This window comes from Macrotis lagotis, chromosome 3 (assembly GCF_037893015.1).
Source record: "Macrotis lagotis isolate mMagLag1 chromosome 3, bilby.v1.9.chrom.fasta, whole genome shotgun sequence".
Taxonomy (NCBI): Eukaryota; Metazoa; Chordata; class Mammalia; order Peramelemorphia; family Peramelidae; genus Macrotis; species Macrotis lagotis.
Genome location: NC_133660.1, coordinates 81,316,781 through 81,337,339, shown reverse-complemented (window position 1 = coordinate 81,337,339; position 20,559 = coordinate 81,316,781). Strand labels below are relative to the sequence as shown.

Sequence of the window (20,559 nt, the reverse complement as noted above, 5' to 3'; positions counted from 1 at the left end):
CTGGTAAGTGGCAAATACAGATAATTTGATAATTATATTAATTATTTACTTGTATGACATTATATTGAAATAGAGGTAATAGGGCCATAGATATAAAGACTAGAAGAGAGATTATCCAGACCAACTCATTTTATAACTGAGGAAAGTAAGATTCAGAAAGTTAAATGGTATGTCCAAGGTCACATGAGCAGTTAAATGGAAGACCCCCAGATCCTCTATCTGCAGTGTCAAGCCTCACTGCACAGCACTGCTCTGTAGAAGGTTAACTTATTAGTAAGTACTTAGGGGCTATAAGTAAGAATCATTAATCATTATGAAAACTGATTTATAAAATCTTTAGGTAAATTAAAACTTTTTAAAAAACACAAGCAACAGATATGAAAGAAATGAAATCTAAAATGAAATTTAAGTTTAAAATAATTTGTATTATGTAAAGTGTACCTAATTTGTTCTTATTTTGAATTCTGTTACCATAAAAATGGCTATTGCAGATGAGAAATCTGTGTCCTATCCATGGTGAGCAAAATAGTTGGTCAATGCCAGCTGTCAGGAAAACAAAAAAATCTTATTTGCCTTTAAATGTCAGATGAGTTTTTCTATACATAAAGACTTCTTAAAAGTCTAAAAGGCTAAAAATTTATAATGGCACAAAGACTTTATGCAGACAGAATATATTGCTGTAAGACAGAAGATTTGAAAAACTTTGAAAATTTGAAAAACTTTGTTTTTAGATTTCTCAAACAATGCTGAGCCAAAAATTTGATCATATAAATGGTATGAGTAATCATACTATTAGGATCATAAAAGTCTTAATTTTGAAATACTCCTTTTTAAGATGAAAGATTTCTTGTTTAATGAACTATTATACCTTAGTATTTAATTCATCATATTTAATGCTAGAAGGGACTATAGAGATCATTGACCACCCCTCATTTTGCAGTCTAGGAACTGAGGACCACAGAGGCTTTGATTTACTCAAAGGACACAGAGATAGTATACAGAAGAACTAGGGTTCAAACAAGTTTTCTTTTAATCTTCAATCCATTTCTGGGGTGGTTCCCATACATTTATGAGGTTATGTTTCTTAGTGATGAAATTTCATCATGATCATGCTGCACAACAAGTAGCCCTTGAAAATTTTGAGGCAAAGACCTGGCAAGGCTCCATGAGACCAAGACAAAAGTCACTTTTGCAAAGTAGAACCTTGGAAATTTCCCTTCTCCTCAAAGCATTTTAACATCACCGGTAAATCAACCAGAATTTATTGAACAATTATTATGTGGTAGATCTTGGGAATACAAATAGGAAAATAAAGACTACTTCTCCCTTCAGGAAAATTATCTTCTACTATATTCTCTCCTCCTTTCTTACTGTGTCTGAGGAAGTCTAATAATTCTGACCTGATCTTTTAAACTTGTGCATTCATTTGATCCCAGAGAGTCCTATCTTCTCTAGAACTAGGTTCCAGCCAGCTTCCCCTCTGCTCCTATCTTCCCTTCAATCTCTCTCTCTCCAATGACTCTTTCCTACCTGAATACAAACATTCAGGTCTTCCCTTGATCCTTGTATTCCATCCAGTTACCATACCATCATCTTCCTGCTCCCCCGACTTCTTGAGTTGCCTCCACCTGTTGGATCCACTATCTTATCCCCCACCCTCTCAACTCAATATCTTGCAATATAGATTTCACCACTAGCAGTTCACTGAAATTTCTCTCCTCAATGTCACCAGTGACTTCATAACTGATCAATCCAATGGCCTTTATTCTGTCTTCATATTATTTTGTCCTCTTTACATCTTTTTACATTCTTGAACATTTGCTCTTCTGGTAACTTTCTCCTCCTTAGGCTTCCTAGACTTTGTATTCTGTCTCCTATTCTAATTGCACCTTTCTGTCTCCTTCAATAACTCCTTATCCTTTCCTGAATATTTATGGTGGTTATTTTCCAAAATTCAGTCCTTGGTTCCCCTGTTCTCTCCTCTGCAATTTCATTCACTCCTAAAGTTTCAACTATTATTTCTACATAAATGAGTTCCAAATCTTTTTTTAACCCTAACCAATTCCTTTCATGGACATCCTTTCTCCATTCCTGGAATGCACTCCTGCTTCACGGCCATCTCTTAGAATCTCATTTCCTTCAAGATCCATTTCAAAAGTCACCTTTACATGAAGCTTTTGCTCAGAATTCTCACAGTTGATAATGCCTTCTCCCAACCCCTCAAAAGTGACCTTGTATTTGTTTTATATATACATTCATGCTGTAAGGATAATTCTCTATACAGATTAAAGCCCCAGATCTAGTTTCTGTCACCCATCCAGTTCCTATGTTCAAATCTTTGTCATCTTAATTAAGATACCCTGGAGATTCTAAATTTTTTCTTGTAACTATCTCCATCTGTTTATTTTTACTAACACCCCCTACTCTCATTTCTAATGAAAGCCAATGTTACACTCTGCCTGAATTATTTCAGTTTGTCTAGGAAGATTTTTCTGCTTCTACTTCTATCTTCCCCAAATTATCCTTCATATATATTGCTACAGCACTGATCTTTTTATGCAGAAATTACCATGTCACTACTCTTCTCAGAAGAGTTTGATATTGCCTACTGAGTAAACTTCATTCCACACTCTGGTGTCACACTGTCTCTTTAACCTTTTCTAATATTGTTCCTTTCCACATAAAGTTCATTTAAAGTAAATTATTCACTATTTTTCCAATCCACGATTCGGCATATATGTTCTTTCAACAATGTTGATTATACTGAACAGGAGCTCTTCACTTCCTAACAGGTGGGTCTCCATGAGATGGCATGTTCAGAACACATCATTAGCTGTTGAGCTGGCCTTCTAATAATGAATCTCCCCATATTTTCTAAAGTTTTGTCTATATTTTCCTAAATACATTATTTGCTACAGTTAATGGTTTTAATCTTTTAGGAAACATAGGAATAGGAACAGAGCACAAAGATCAGCACAGTCACTTTCTTTACTGCAATTCTGGGGATTTATCTTCCTGATTATTTTGCAGCTAATAGGAAGTAAGTTTCTGTTTCCCCTTCCCCTTCCCCTCCCCCCAAAAGTATTGCATTGTATTTGTCAGTGCCATTAATCTTATCATTCAGAACATCTATATCCCCACAAAGAAAGCTTTGGTACATTTTAATAGGATCAACCCTTGAGATTAACCTGTACACACACATAGAGAAATACATAGAATCAAAAATAACTTCCTAAATCTTTTCCCTTTTTCCAGCTCTCTTGTTGGTACTGACAGTTTTTCAGTCATCCTGGCTGGATTCCTTGATTCTTCCCTTTCCCTCACCTGCCACATTCCATCAGCTGCAAATCCCATCTCTACATTGACTTTCACATTCTCTCCCCTCATCACTCTCCCTGCCAATTCTTTCTCTGGTTTCCATCTTTTTGGCCCTTCCCTACATACTCAACTACCACAGTAATCAGAACTCATGTACTATGTCCCCCCATCCTCTTCTCAAATACTTTGAGTTATTTCTTAAGTTCAAGTAAATGTGATTTAAAGTCTTCTACATCCAACTTTAACCTACATCTCTAACTTTATTATACTAAGTCCTCTTCATGGCTCCAGCCAAATAGGACTCATCACTGTTCTATTTCATTATTCTCTTGATAGCCATCGTGGCAACTTGGCCCATTTCCTCCTTTGACTTCTGTCATTTTCTTTTCCTTTCCTAGACCATTTCCCTTGCCAGATCCCTGGATCAGTAGCACTTCCCACAGGGGGGAACAAAGTCCTTGCTACCCCATACTAGTCTATCCCCCTCCCCTAATTCACTAAGGCTTCTGGTTAATCAAGATTTTAGTACAGACCTTTTCACATGTGTATAGGATTTTATTTATTATGAGATCCTGGAGATCATGGAGAGCTATTGAAGTTTACTGAATGGAGGGATAAAGGGTGAGCAGGGTCAACATGATTAATCTTACCCTCTTCCAACTGAAGAAGTTCTGTCTGCTAAGTCCTCTGGGAATGGACTTTGTCCTCTCGGTTTAATGTTGTTTTGTTGTTTTTTTTTTTGTTTTAAGTTTTTGCAAGGCAGTGGGGTTAAGTGGCTTGCCCAAGGCCACACAGTTGGGTTAAGTGGCTTGCCCAAGGCCACACAGTTAGGTTTAGTGTCTGAGGCCAGATTTGAACTCAGGTACTCCTGACTCTAGGGCTGGTGCTCTATTCACTGTGCAACCTAGCCACCCCTGTTTAATGCTTCTTTGTCTTTGAATTAAAAGCCATTCTTTATGAGTAATGTTTGATGTCATATACTTCTGCTACATTTGTCTTCATTTTTTTCTTTTTAAACTGATTTTTTTGTGTACTATGGTATGTATGCACAAAATAATTGAACAACTTTTTTTCCCATCAGCCAATCAATCAACAAACATTTATTAGGTGCATACCCCTACACCAGTCACTATGCCAGGATCTGAAGATACCACAACAAAAATTAAACAATTCTTGCATTCAAGGAACTTATTCTGCGTAACTTATTCTGCGTATGTGTATGTGTGTGACCCTTGATGTATTGTTATATTTTGGAAAGTGATTATTAAATTAGGGTCTATGAAACTTGCTTTTTAAAAAAAAGTCTTGATAACTAAATTTCAATATTATTTCTATAAAGGGATTCTCAGGCTTCATTTACCAAACTGCCAAAAGCATCCAAGACACAAAACGGTCAATAACCACTTCTAAATTAAATGATCTCTAGGGTATTTTACATCTCTTTAAAAAAATTGTACAAACATTTATTTCTCTTCTCACTGTCCCCTCCCCATTTGGAAAACAAATGAATTAACAAACAAAAAAGAAACTTGCAGAAAAACAGTCTAGCAAAAAACAAATTTCCACATTGCCATATCCAAAAAAGAATGTCTCATTCTGGATTTTAAGTTCATCATCTTTATAACAGGAGGCAATATCCTGGATCCATATTCAGTTTTCCAGATGCCTAGTTTATTATTTGGTCAGAGTTCTAAAGTCTTTTAAAATATTTTCTCTATAATGTTGTCTTTGTGTAAATTGTCCTCTTAATTCTATTCACTTCATTCCCTATCAAATTAGAGAGTTTATGATGCACTTTCCCACCAGTTTTTACAGATTAGGGAAAAGTGAGCTCAAGGTTAGTGTGTGAATATTGTAAAAAATGTGACTCACAGCTCCTATTTGAAGGAAATCTTTTTCTGAATTTTTCCTTAAATATGGTTGAGCTTTCTAATGGGGGGGGGGTCTTTGCTGGTCTAAATGTTGTCTTTCCTAAAAATATCTATTTGGTCCTTGGTGCTGATGCAAATACTGCCACCATCATTGATGTCTCCGGGATTATAGGAGACCCTTTGAATATCACAACACCAAGGTAAGTAGGAGGAAAGAATTGGTCTTCTATTCTTTTCCCCAAGTTATTTTCTCCCAGGGGTTGACTGGCACTGTACTCTCTTCTGCACTGGCTAGAAAATGAACTCTATGTTCCCAATTAGCTTCATATTTTATAGAAGATCCATGGGGCCATGGCCAAATTTACTTGCTACTTCATTTCATCCAAGGACTTTACCTCCTTCTGCAAAACTGTTCAAGGACTTTTTTCCACCTAATGATTGTTTCAAAAGGGACCTTTCTAGACTTTCTTCCTATCTACTTTCTTTTTCTGGCTGATTGATTCAATAGAGAAGTTGGTTCCTCTATAATAATGATGGCAGAGGTATGAAATATTTCTTTTACAATTGCATCATAAGATTTAGAGCTAGAATGGAGCTTAGAAGTCATCCTATATTTTAAGTGGAAATTCAGTTATTCAATTGTGAACTCATTTGGGATTTTCTTGGCAAAGATACTGGAGTGGTTTCCCATTTCTTTCTCCAGTTTATTTTCTAGATGAGGAAACTGAAGCAAACAAAAGTAAGTGACTTGCCCAGGATCACACAGTAAAGTATCTGTTGTTTTGTTGTCTTTCATTCCTGAAGAAGACCATGACAACAGGAGATGATGTCATGATAAGCACATGAATTGGATTTGAGTGAGGGGCTGCTGTGCTAAGTCACCAACCTCAGTTTCTCCTTTAGAGCCATCTGAGTCCAGTGACCAGATATGGATTAGGATGACTGGAGATGGCCCTGGATATGAGACAATCAAGATTAAGTGACTTGCTTGGAGTCATGCAACTAGTAAGGGTCAAGTATCTGAGGTTGAATTTGAACTCAGGTACTGCTGACTCCTTGGCTGATGCTGTGTCACCCAGCTGTCCCAAAAGCGTGGAAGATGAGGCCCCAAGTGGCTGAGTGATTACACAGTGTAGTAAGTAGAAGAATTAGAATATTCGGAATGAAGCTAGGTGACCCAAACTTTTTAATACTCAAATTTTACAGTTGTTTCAAGCAGAACATAGCTAGTTTTGATAATTACTATAATAATCATAAAAATAACATTTTATAAAGAAAAAAATAAGCTAAAGTCACTTTGTATTATTAACATATAAATAAGTTAGTATGTAACAAGGCCAGAGATAGAGAAGGAAATAAGAAATACAGAGATATTCTGAGTAATTAACAGTTGTCTAGTATTTACAGCACCTTTTTCTTTCTCTTCCAATTCCTTTTTCTCCCTTGCCCTTGTCACACACATACCCATCCATCTCTTCTCAGTATTCAGAATGACAATTAAAAGAAGGTCACAGATTAATACTTAGGATAAAGGCCTTGTGTGTTCTTTCCAAAGACAACAGCTGCTAGGAAAAAATTCAACTCATGCTATGAACAAGGACTTAATGTAATAATCATCTTCCATAGAAGACTGTCCCTCCCTAGAGCCCCAGACACAAATAGTTTTGTCACCACTGTCTATGGGTTTGGATGGTAGACAACAGATGATGAGATTGTTTTGAATGTTGATGTTTTTCTTAGAGAACTGGGTAATGATCACTGAAGTTTGATCCTCCTACATTGATAGGAACTCAATGTGAAAGCAAAAATCATAGGAAGCTAGAGGTTTCTTGTATGCTGGCTGCAACAAGGACTTTGTTCATGAGAACATAAATAGACTTCATTAGCAACCCCACTGGTTTTCCAGCATATGACTTGGTGTAATTTGACAGCTTCTAGGAAGTGTTCCACCCAACAGAAGGTCTGACCCTACACACTCTGCTACTGCTCTCTGGATTATTTCCTATGTGTTAAGAGTTCATGCTTTCCCTTTTTTTTTCTTCTTTAAAATTTTAATCCTTTGATTAAGCAGCAAGCATATTACTCTTTTAGGCCAAACATTGCTTAAATCAAAACAAACAAACAAACAAACAAACAAATAAATAAATAAAAGAAAAAAAGGAGATGGGAGTAGGGAAAGACTTGCAAAGTATTTACATAATATTCAAAGCACATAATAAAAAGACATTTCACTATATACATTGTCATGTTACTACTGAAGCTAAGATTCCCCTACATGTGCTCTAATGTATGCAAATCAAATTATAGCATATCCCTCAGATGCAGCACCTTGGCCCAAGTCTGGGAAAGAACATATTTTTAACTGAATCACAAAGTACTAAGAAGCTTGATAGATGCTGGTGTGACCAACTTAACTGACACACTTCACATACTGTATACTGAAGTTCTATTGACTAGACAAGACAAAAAAAGTTGCAAAGATATAGTGTGCACATTTGTGAGTCAGTCTAATACTTAACAAAAACAGTTTAGATGCCTTCCCTTAAGACACTGTAACAGTCTCCAACTTATGTTCAAAATGCTCTAAGTGGATTCTTTTAAATTAAAAATTTGAAGCACAGATTTCATCTGGTTCTATTAGAAGATCAGGACTCTTATGTAGTTATTCCAATAGTCAAAAACTGGTACTACTAGTTTTTGAGAAAACTGTCTAAATTTACTTTGAAGGCCCATGTTGAAGGCAGGAGTACCATTTTAGCACTGAAACCAATCAGGAAATTTGAGACTGGCTTCAAGGCATTGGAGAACCCAATAGGGATAATTTTCCAATGTCACATGCTTTCCCTTTTATAGAATCATGACATCTTAAAGAGTGGAAAGGGACCATCAGGTCATCTAATCCAGCCCATACTCCAGAAGGAATAATCTTTACAATATTCTAATGTCCAGTTTACTTCTAGACACAGTTTATTGCATGTTTAGTTATTTTTAGTTTCTATAAAAATACAGTAACAATGGGGGCTCCATTGATTATTTAATCCTACTTTAAAGTGAGGTGAGAGGATCTGAAAATGGAGAGCAAGGAGTAGGGTCATTCAGGGTTGAGCCAAGAACCAGCAACCCAGAGCAGCTAGCAGAAGGGCAAAGAGAAGAAAGGACCAAAATGTGGCAGAAATATTGAAGAAAGCCATCATCTTTATAAGCATCTCAGAACAAAAGACTTGAACCAATGCCAATGGTATAACTCCCTATTTAAGGACTAGTCTTTTTTTCCTTAAATTTTCCCTCCTTTTCCTATTGATCAATAGACACTATAATATAAACTGCTGTTTTATTATCCAAACATTACTAGTAACCTGATTTTGCCTGAATTGAAGAGAAGCCAAATCTTAATTAGAATTGGATATAAATGCAAAGATTTAGGTAGAGAACTAAACCTCTGTCTGATCATTAGCAATTTTCCTAAGTAGGGGCTAAAAGCATTGTATTTGAACTCATAAATTTTCATGTAAAATAAACCTACTAAGGCTGCAAAGAAAGGAACCTTAGGGGTCATTAAATCCCTCAACTTAAAATGGGTTTATTATTGTCACTGGTTGTTACTTGTAGAACACAAAGTACTTTTCCCAAAACAATTCTGTGAGATGGACAATTCAAGTGATTGTGTTCAAAACTCTGAAGATGAGAAAACTCAGGCAAGAGAAATTTGATCATAGTAAATGATCTGACCAACTTCCTCTAGCTACAAAGCCATGACTTAAGCACAAGTCTCCTTGACCTCATGTCCATTGTTCTTTTCACTACATTACATTGTTTATTATAAAACCCAAATCTTCATTACAAAATCCTTAACAACTCCTTTTTCATCCCCTTGGACAGAACAAATTAAATTCCTTTTCTTCATTTCACAAACTTGAAGACTGGTGCCATATCTCTGTTTTCTCTTGTGAAGGATAAATATACTTCTTGTGTATCCTGATCTCTAGTCTTTTTACCCTTCTTGATCACAATCTTCTAACTTGTTCATCAACCCATCCATGTCCTTTCTAATGTGATTCCCAGAATTAAACACAGATAACTCTAATAAGAATATAGAAGAGTGAAACTATCACTTCCCTTGTTCTGAGAGATTCTGTATCTCTCTTAATACAGTTTTAAGATTGCATGAGTTTTTTGGACTACTATATGTCACAATTGACACATAATGGGCAAATGATAGAATGCTAGATTTGTGTTCAGGGAGATTTAAATCCTGTCTCAGACAGTTATTATCTGGGTGACCTTGGACGAATTATTAGTCATTGTTTAGATCTCAATTTCGTTATATGTACAATGAAAGAGTTGGATTTGATAACTTCTAAAGTCTCTAATAGCTATAAATTATCATTTCATGCCACTACAAAACTCTCTTCAAATTGATACTGATGCCCTTTGAGTTTGGTCATTCAACCAGTTATGAGTCCACCTAACTTTGCTATCAGGTAGCCCATATCTCTCCATCTTGACCACAAGGATAGTTCAAATAGTCTATACATGTGTTGTAACTAGAGTATGGTGGAATTCTAATTAACCTCCTTCCCTCATTTGTTTGGATGGTAGGATTTATTTTTAACTGTAGTCCATAATTTAATTAACCTTTTTTTTGTCTTCTGAGTTGCACTATTTATTCAAAATGAATTTGTATTTCACCAAAATTGTCAACTTATTTTATCCCTCTTGTAGTTTTACAGAAATTTGATGCATCTGATCTATCAAGTTCTTTTTGGATCTATTTTCAGTTATTCAGCACATTAGCTACTTCTACTGAAAATTGAGTAGGATTTATATCCATCAAAGTTATTGACTTAAGTGTGGAACAAAATGGAGCCAGTAGTAGAACCCCATGGCATTCTGATAGAAGTGTCCTACAAAGATTAGACTATCCTCCCCTCACTTTTCTGCTTTGTATCCAGTCTTTCAACCAAGTCCAAATGCATCTCTCAAATATTCCAAAGGATCAGTGAATTCATTGATTCCAGATTTCTGCCTAGTGATGCACATATTTCAGGCTGTTTATATATGCACATCTTATGTGACTGTTGTTCATTTGCTTCTATAAATTGATGATACAAGATCCACCCAGTATTATAGAAGTCTTCCTTGCTTTCCCCTGACATGGTGAGAATACTGGTGGAATACTGAATCTATTAATCCTCTTTTTTTGTCACATCTTCTCTTCCTATCACACAATTGATAATATCTTTTACATCTTTTTCTTGGGTGTTTCTCATTGGTTGTATATTGGAGTCTACTCCAGGTACCCTCTTCATTGTCCACTATGTGATATTTACTTTAATTCTTTGGAGTCAGTTGTGTTCCATGTCTCCTTATCAAATAGCATCACTAGTAAAAATGTTAAATTTTTTTAGCTGTTAATTTATTTATTCAGGATAATACAGCTCATAAGTGTCTGAGTTTTTGTTGTTGTTGTTGTTTTAATTAAAGATATTATTTGAGTTTTACAATTTTCTTCCAATCTTGCTTCCCTCCCCCTACCCCCACCCCACAGATAGCACTCCATCAGTCTTTACTTTGTTTCCATGTTGTACCTTGATCCAAATTGGGTGTGATGAGAGAGAAATCATATCCTTAAAGAGAACAGAATTCTCAGAGGTAACCAGATCAGACAATAAGATATCTGTTTTTTTTCCAAATTAAAGGGAATAGTCCTTGTACTTTGTTCAAACTCCACAGCTCCTTATCTGGATACCGATGGTACTCTCCTTTGCAGACAGCCCAAAATTGTTCCCAATTGTTGCACTGATGGAATGAGCAAGTCCTTCAAGGTTGAACATCACTCCCATGTTGCTGTTAGGGTGTACAGTGTTTTTCTGGTTCTGCTCATCTCACTCAGCATCAGTTCATGCAAATCCCTCCAGGTTTCCCTGAAATCCCATCCCTCCTGGTTTCTAATAGAACAATAGTGTTCCATGACATACATATACCACAGTTTGCTAAGCCATTCCCCAATTGAAGGACATTTACTGGATTTCCAATTCTTTGCCACCACAAACAGGGCTGCTATAAATATTTTTGTACAAGTAATGTTTTTACCCTTTTTCCTCATCTCTTCAGGGTATAGACCCAGTAGTGGTATTGTTGGGTCAAAGGGTATGCACATTTTTGTTGCCCTTTGGGCATAGTTCTAAATAGTTCTTCAGAAGGGTTGGATGAGTTCACAGCTCCACCAACAGTGTAATAGTGTCCCAGATTTCCCACATCCCTTCCAACAATGATCATTATCCTTCCTGGTCATACTAGCCAATCTGAGAGGTGTGAGGTGGTACCTCAGAGAAGCTTTAATTTGCATTTCTCTAATAATTAATGATTTAGAGCAAAAAATGTTAAAATTTAAAATTCAGATTTTTTTGCTTTCAAAGGAAACTTGTAGTAAAGAAGTTTTTCAATATCCTGAAAGCAATCCAGTCTGCTCCTATTTGTCAACTCTGATCCCTCAACTCAATGTCCATCTGTACTACCTGTCCTAGATAAAACATACCATTGAGAAAAACTCACTAGGATGTTTATGCAAAAACTTACCGAATTTAGCTACTGCAATTATATTTTTATTTAGCTCACATATTTTTGTCTTATCCACAAGGATATTATGATAGACTTATAAATGTCTTGTCCCTGGTAGTCTCTATTTTATCAGTCTACAAATCCAGAAAAAAAAGCAAATGAATCTAAGCAGCAATGACTTTTTTTAGGCTTTTGCAAGGCAATGGGGTTAAGTGGCTTACCCAAGGCCACACAGCTAGATAATTATTTAGTATCTGAGGCCAGATTTGAACTCAGATACTCCTGACTTCAGGGCCAGTGCTCCATCATCTGTGCCACCTAGCTGCTCCTGGAATGATTTATTCTTAATGAGCTCATGCTGACTTTAAGTGATTTAGTTGATAATACCCAACCTTCTTATACTGTGTTTTAGGATTTTTTCTTCAGAAATCAAAGTCAAGATTATTCTCTAATCGAAGAAATCACCTTTTTTCCTCCCTTTTTTGAAAATTAGAACAAAATTTGCCCTTCTCAAGTTTTGTAGCATTTCTCCCATTCTCTGGGAGAAAGGCAAATTTCCAGTTCTGCCTTGGTCATTTTGGGTCTTAATATATTGTATTTTCTTGGTAGAGTGAGTAATGAATGAACTAAGTTTAAGGGATAGAGATTAGACTGGCAATTTCATTGACATAGAACTACTTGATAAGGTTAGCAATTTCTCAGCAATTATAGTCTTAGAGAGTTGTCCAGAACAGTGAGAGAGATTAAGTGACTTTTCTAGGGATACAGAAGCAATTATGTGTCGGAGGCAAGACTTGCACCTGTGTTTATCTTCTTGTATCCAAGACTAGATATCTGTCCACTTATCTATGCAAATCATGACATTTATTGCAAATATAAAGGTGAGAAAAATCACTACTCTCAAGGAATTTACAATTAATAATAAGTCACAGAACTGGGGAAGACTAAATGGGGGAGCACTGGTTTGATTCATGGACTACTTAGTCCAAGAAAGAAGTCCCAGAGCTCAGTGTAAATCCCCTTTTTTCCTTAGACCAATTCTCCACTGAAGGATGTCGAATACATGTGGCAGCGTCCTATTTGAAGAATGAGGGAAATGGTATGACAGTTACAAAGATGTCTGAACTAGATAGAGGAAACAGAAGCAAAATAGAAACATTTTATTTAGCTTCTTGGATTTGCTTTTTTGATTCACAGCTCCATTTGTTGATTTCAAGTAAAAATATTCCTAACAGGTAAGAAAACTTAATCAATGAACAAGTACTTAATAAGCACATTCTAGATGCCAAGTTCTGTTCTAACCAACATGAGGCTTGCTGAAAAAATGTGATGTCTACCATGTTCCTTAAGTAACATATGAGCTAGTTCAAATATAAGATTGAAATTTGTTTTAAAAATAGTAAAAATCCATTAATTTGCTGTTGACAGACTCATTTCATCCAGATGTTCTGGAAAGTAATTTGGAACTGTACCCCCAAAAGCCACTAAAGGTCTATATGTTCTTTAATCCATCAAAATCATGACCAAGATTTATTTCCCAAAGAGATCAAAGGAAAAAGGAAAGGACTTGGCTAAACAAGAATATTTATAGTAGAATTTTTGTTGTTTCAAAAAACTGGAAACTAAGGGAATGCCCATAAATTGAAAAATGAATGAACAAATGATGTAAATAAATATAATGGAATATTACTGAATCATGAGAAGTTATGAAAGCAATAAATTCAAAGAAATTTTGGAATATTTGTGTGAACTAACAGGTTGAAGTAAAAAAAAACAGGAGAACAACATATAAAATGACTACAAAACAACAAAGAAAGACAAGAAATATCAACAATACCTGACAGATCACTTTTCCAAAAGACTGATGAATCATGCTATTCATCTCTTAGCAGAGAGATGATAACTAGAGGGAAAAGATGGGACATACATTTTCAGACACAGGCGATATGTAAATTTGTTACACCTTATTTGTTTGGGGGTGAGGAAGGAGATAAGAGAGGTAGTATAGGAAGCTACTAATAGTGATTCACACACACAAAATTTTAAAAATGATCATCAGCCAAGCATTTAAAAATTAACAGAAGAGAGCAGGAGGAATTTTCAAAGTAGATACAGAAAAGCAGGACAATTTTGCTGCTATTATAAAAATTGTGTACAAGAATCATGTAGAACAGAAATTCACATTTGACATATACTTATGCTTTTTTTCTGTTTTTTTGTCTACAAAAACATTCACATGTATTAAGTTCATAACTATTTTTTAATTGTGAAGACAATTAGATATGCACTAGGATACATCATGAAGAGTGAGGAGTTCAGAGTCAAAGATCCTGAGCTTGGGTACTGGTTCTGTCACTTTCTTCATGAGTGACCATGGGCAAGTTCCTTAAATCTGGAAAAGAATATTAGACTAGATGGCCTCTGAAATCCCTTTTACCTCTAAATTAATAATGTGATAAACACTAAAATATTTGGTGAAAATTACAGAGTTGTAGAGGTTCAGAGAGGAAAAGGAGATTAATTTGAACTTGAGTAGTCTTGGAAGACTGGGGAGTTGGACTTGAGTTGACTCTTGGAGTATGGGTAATGTGGATAACTGAGACCTGAGTCAGGCCTTAAAGATAGGTAAAATTTGAGGAATCAACTCAAATTAGTGGAAAGACTGTTGAAATTTCAAGAGTAAGTATACTAGTTCTGTTACATACTAGTCATGTATGAAGACTGGGTGAGTGATTTTATTCAACTTCACTTTGCTTAATGATAGGATGCCTCATCAATTAATTTATCTACATTCCTTCGACTAAACCAAGAAAAGACATTTCAACTAGAATGACTTCATGTATGATTCCTGATCTTATGCTGAGAAATCTCAGCCACAACTTGGGGATCATCAATAAATTGTCAAGCAAGTCTTCTGAAAGGGATGGATTTGCAGGAGATGGAATAAGTGTATCCTGGAAGATCAGTCCCTTTCATGGGGGAAATTGCCTGGTGGAGGTAAGAGGAGATGATTGAGTCAGGTCTCCTCTCCCCCTCCTTCTTCTTTTTTGGCCCACAGAAGCAAACTGGACACTTCAGAACTTTGGACTTCCCAACACAGCTTCACATGGGTGTTCTAGTTGATATCCTCAGATTGGCTAATGAGTGTTTGCATCAGAAGTCAAAGTCAGATGGACAGACTCACTGTACTTAAGAGGAACTTCTTAAATATCTGAAAAACAGGAGAAAAAGAACTTCCAAGAAGCAGGAACCCTGAGTAACTCCCTTGCCAGATGGGTTCTCTAAATTTGAGGCTCACTTTTTCCTCATGGATTCTATGTGTACTTGTCAAAATGTGTGTCACAGACTTTGAGGGGAATATTTTATATGAGGCACTCTTAATGTACTGCCCTTGAAATGCCACTTTGTCAAAAAATTTATAATGACTGACAAGATAAAGACAGTCCCTGTCCTTATGGTGCTTCCAATCTAATGGGGAACAACAACATATAAAAGGAAATAGAAAAGGGGAAAGGATAGAGAGGGTAACCATGAAGATGGTGGAATTGAAGCCAAGTAGTGTAACTGATGGAAATAAAGAGTTGATTGAGCTTCTGAACCCTCCTTAAAAGGAGTTTCTGGAAACTTTTTATTCTATCCTCCAGCTCTGTAATGAGAGGGACAGGGGTAACCAAGGACTCTGATGGAAGGCAAATAACAAAATTGAAGCAATCGTCCTGATGATAAGTCCCCTATTGATTATCCTAGGGAGGACTTGGAGAGGAGTGAGGAGGAAATGATGATGGTAAAATTAAAATTAAGTTGCTCAGGTGATGGAATATGGTGATTAAAAAGATTTTCATTATCTTGGAAGTTCACTAGTTAGTGGGTGGTTTGAGTCAATGATAGTAGACAGTGACCCATGACCCCTCATGAAGACACCTCAAATCCTGAGAAAAAAAACATTTAGTCAAGTTCTTTGGAACTGTCTCATTAGTGAGAGGGAAGGAACCTCAGAACTCACATGGACCACAATCAATCAATAAATCTGTGTTAAAACACTGCTATGTTCTGGATCCTGTTCTATAAATTAGGGCAAAGAAGTTCAAAAAATGAGAAGCAATCAAATAAGAGGAGAGAGAGGAGATAACAAGTGCCTATAAAAATGTAGACAGCATGTATATAAATACACATATATATATGAATATATAATAGTTTGAAACATTAACAATACAGTTAAAACTAGCGGGAAAGGCTTCGTGCAGAAGGGTTGTTTGAGCTACACCCTGAAGGAAGAGAGAGATTCTGTGAAACAGAAGAGAGGAGACTACACATTCCAGTTCTGGAAGGGGGTCACTACAAAGGCTTATCAATAGGAGAGGGAGCTCTTTGTGAGAGGAATAGAGAGAAGGTCATTTTGGCTGAAAAACAAATTCTGGAAAGAAGGAAGGAAAGGAGGAAGGAAAAGAAAAAGGAAAAGAGGAATGAAAGAAGGAAGGAAGGGGAAAATATCCAACTATTTATTAAGCACCTCCTGTGCTAAGTGCTTTACAATTATCTCTCAAATGATCTTCCTCACAACCCTGGGGAAACTGAGGCAGACAGAAATTAAATAAGCTACCTAGAGTTATACAACTAGTCAAGGTCTTGGGGCTGAATTTGAACTCAGACCTTCCTGATTCTAGTCTCAGTGCTCTATCCATTGCACCATTTAGTCACTTCAGGAAGGAGGCATAATGAACAACCAGGTTGGAAAGATAAGTTAGGATCATACTATGAAAAGTTTCTATTTGAGTCTAGGGAAAATGGGAAGCTTCTGGATTTTTCTAGAGCAGGGAAGTGACACAGTCACATCCATGTTTAAGGAAATGCAATATGCAGCAGTATGGTAGATGGAATGGAGTGGAGAGTTGAGGCATGTCACAAAATCTAGGTGAGAAGTGATGAGGTCCTAAATCAGGGTGATTACCAGTGCTAATTGAGAAAAAAGATGCTACAAATACTGTGAAATAGAAATGTCAGGAGCCAGTTCTCTGTCTGGAAGACTCCTCTTGAGTTCAAATCCAGGGACAGACACTGAATACTATCTGTATGACCCCAGGCAGCCTAAAGAGAGATGGGAGATGATGAGGCCATAATGAGAAAGGGTGTATCAAGAGACCTAGGAAAGAGTCTTAGGTAATACCCTTAGTTAGGATGTGGAATGGGGATGATCATCCAAGGAAATTAAGGAAAACCAGGAGAGACAGTAGTAATGCCTAGGGAGGAGAGAGGGAAGTCAACAGAACCAGATGCACCAAGAAGAATATGGACTGAAAAAAAGACCATCAGATTTGTCCACTAAGTTCATTTGTAACTTCAGAGAAAACAGTTTTAGTTAAATGAGTAGGTAAGAAGACAGATTACAAAGGATTAAGTGAAAGTAAAGGAAGAGAAGGCAGTGAACATAGACAGCTTTTTCTAGGAGTTTGGTTTTTGGTTTCTTCTTCTGTAAAGTGGGGTTACTAATACAATGAAATGATGTAGAGAATTATGAATGTAGCAGCAACAAAATCTGTAATCCTTTAATGCTGCTAAAATCAGGGAATCTTGTTAAGGGTGTGGAAAGATTTTTGCTCTTGGGATGTAAATTGACACCTATTGTTTCATTGTTTAATGTAAATTTATATCTTTTCTCCTCATTCCCTACCCCAAGTCTTCAACCTCCACCTGGTTTCTGTCAGGTAAGGGGTGATAGGATTTCCTCTTCTGCCCTCAATGCCCAGATAAGGGGTCAGGCTATAAAACCTGGGCTAGATCTCCTCTCTCTGACCCAGTCAGCTCTCTCTCTGTCTTTTCTTATCTCCCTCTCTGTCTCTGACTCTGTCTGAATCTACCAGGCTGCCTTGCCTAGCTTTTTGTTATTCATTTTGTCTTAAGTACTTGTTGACCCTTTGGGAGGAAAAGTATCTGTAACCTGTTTACTTTGCTATATTTCATAATAAAATCCAGAGCAGCTTGCCTTCTTGGAGAGAGAGAGAGAGAGCAAATTCATTTGCCTTTTCAGTGGCCTTAAAAAATCTTCTGTCTTTCTATCTCTAAATCTCCAAAATAATCAACAACAACACTCCTAAACTAACCTAGAATTTTTTTGAGAGAAATTACTTCATAAAATCTTATAAAATAATGTTCAAATGTAAGTTCTAATTGGGGACTACAAAGAGGATATTTCAGATGACATTATGTTAAATATTCCATATATAGTAGACAGTATATTTTTCTTCTTTATAGAAGTAGGAGGTGGGAATGAGGATGGCATGATCAAGGAACAGTGGCAAAGTCAATCTCCATTAGACCAAGAGGACATAGAGAGTAGGAGAATATAAGTTTGAATGTCAAAGTCATCAAGTTGTTAAATATTTATTAAGCACTGAGTCTGTGGCAGGCAGCTATGTTAAGTGGTGGTGGTGAAAAGTCAAACCAAGTTAAATAATGGAGACAGGCAGAAGAGTTTTTAACATAATAGAAAGCATAAAGACACTGAAATTATTTTTAGTAGGGAAATAACAGGTTGAAAGTAGATTTTAAGGAAGATATATCTGGCAGGATGAGTTGCAGTGAAAATGGATAAAAGTCAAAGAGGTTGTTTGGGAAATTTCCTGAAGTGAAATTCCAACTAATCAGTTTGGTATAAGTAGATATTATTACTTACAGGTATTGATTGTGAGATTTGTACTCCTTGGGCTCTGAACCTTTCTAAGTAATCATAGAAGATATTTTTCTTGAGTACATCAACAAATTAAAAATTATGTCTGAAATTGGTTATGATTCTGTTATACAGGAAATCCTGGTTTTACTATTTTTCTATTAACTATAAAAACTCTTAATAGAGTATACAATTATGATTTTAAATGCACTAAAGTTTATGAACTATTAATTTTGAAGTGATTGAGGATGATATGGAATATTAAAGATGGTGTTAACTTAAAGCAAGAAGTCATGAGATGAATTTATTGCAGAAACCAGTGAAGGTTTTTGAATTAATGAGTAACAGGATGAATTGCAGTAAGGGGAGATTAACATCAGGCTGGCTAGGCAGGGATTCATTTGCATTTATCTAAGCAATAGGTAAAATTACAACAAATTTCAGTATTGGTATAATCATGTATCTCATATTTCAAGTTGATTCTGAGATTTGCATAGCAGTGGCATTGAACTTTTCTGAGCATCTTTAGAAGATTTTTTTCTATTTGAAACAATTAGAGATAACATGTAAAGTCTTTATTATTCTGTTAAAAAGGAGATTGTGTATTTCTATTTTATATTTGCTACAAATTCATTGAAATGGTATGTAATAAGATGATTTTTTTTAAATAGTAGTTTTGACTTGGTTGAAGAAGATTTCTGGCATTAAAATAACTAGTTTACCTAAAGAAAGAAGTCAGAAGATGAATATTCCAATTCTAAATCCTATAATCATATGATGAGAAGCACCTGTCACTTGTGATTTACAAAAGGAAGACAGTTCATGTCTAGAGATTGGCAACTAGTATAGTCAAGAGCCTGACTAATTGAAGATTGGTTGAAGAAACTGGGGGCTATTCATCCTGAAGAAGAATTGGACTTCAGGGCAATGTAATGAGCTATTATTATGAAATATATCCTAGAGATATATGTTTATATGACTGTTTACCTATATATGTGTATATACATATATAGAAATATTGCATATTTGGTTCTAGACTTCAATAAAGCAAATATAACAGTTAAGTCACATGAATATTTTGCTTTCTTAATATATATATATATATAAAGTTATTTTTACACTATACTGAATCTATTAAATGTGCAATAGTATTATGTCTTAAAAAGTACATACTTTAATTAAAAATATTTTATTGCTAAAAATGTTAACCACTATCTGAGCCATCATTGAGTCATAATCATTTTGCTGGTGGAGGGTCTTGCCTAAATGTTGATGGTTGCTGACTGATCAAGATGGTAGTTTGAGTTTGTTGGGGTATATGTGGCAATTTCTTAAAGAAGCAATAAAGTTAATCACATCTATTTACTTTTCCTTTCACTTGAACACTTAAAAGATCATTGTAGAGTTATTGATAAATTGTGAAGTCTTATCTGGGCCATTCAAAGTGCCCCAAAACAATTACAAAAGCATCATCAAGGATCACAGATCACTCACAACAGATATAATAATGATGAAAAGGTTTTGACACAAAGATGCAATATGAGCATATGATGTTGGAAGAGGGGCACTGATAGACTTGCTTGGTATAGGGTTGACATAAAACTTCTACATATTAAAAAAACCACAATATCTATGAAGCACAATAAGATGAAGTACGATAAAATGAGGTACATGATTTAAGATACACATACACATATGTATATATGTGAGTGTATATGTGTGTTGAGCTATTCCAAAGTGTAACATTGTTTCATTGTAGTCTATTTTTTTGTAACTCCTCAAGTTAAGGCTAGACAACCACTTTTTAGAGATTTTGTTGATGATATTCTCGTGTTCTGATATGGAATGGACTAGAAAGATAGCCACTGAGGCTCTATGATTATACATTGTTTAAGCAGGATGTGTATTTTCTATCTTTAGTAATTCTTGGTGAAAAATAATTTTCAGCATCATTCATTATTCAAGAACAATAGTCCTTGTTGTTTAGTTACTTTTCAGTCATGTCCAACTCTTCATGATCCCATTTGGGGTTTTCTTGGCTCAGATATACAAGTGGTTTGCCATTTCTTTCTCCAGCTCATTTTACGGATGAGGAAGCTGAGGCAAACAGGGTTAACTGACTTGCCCAGAATCGCATACCTCATG

The 20,559-nt window shown here is 35.7% G+C and overlaps 1 protein-coding gene across 2 annotated transcripts in view; it reads right to left on the bottom strand.

The window, feature by feature from the left end:
• The window catches only part of ASB5 (ankyrin repeat and SOCS box containing 5), an 83,488-nt gene that overhangs the window by 43,736 nt on the left and 19,193 nt on the right, over positions 1-20,559 (bottom strand). The window contains exon 1 of one of the 2 annotated variants that reach the window (XM_074228929.1): positions 1,531-10,739. The exons of the other annotated variant lie outside the window; for it this stretch is intronic. Within the exon in view, the coding sequence (XP_074085030.1) occupies positions 1,531-1,585 (55 nt within the window). The 5' untranslated portion in view covers positions 1,586-10,739. Of the gene's footprint in view, positions 1-1,530; positions 10,740-20,559 lie in introns of those variants that run through there. 2 annotated transcript variants of the gene reach the window in all.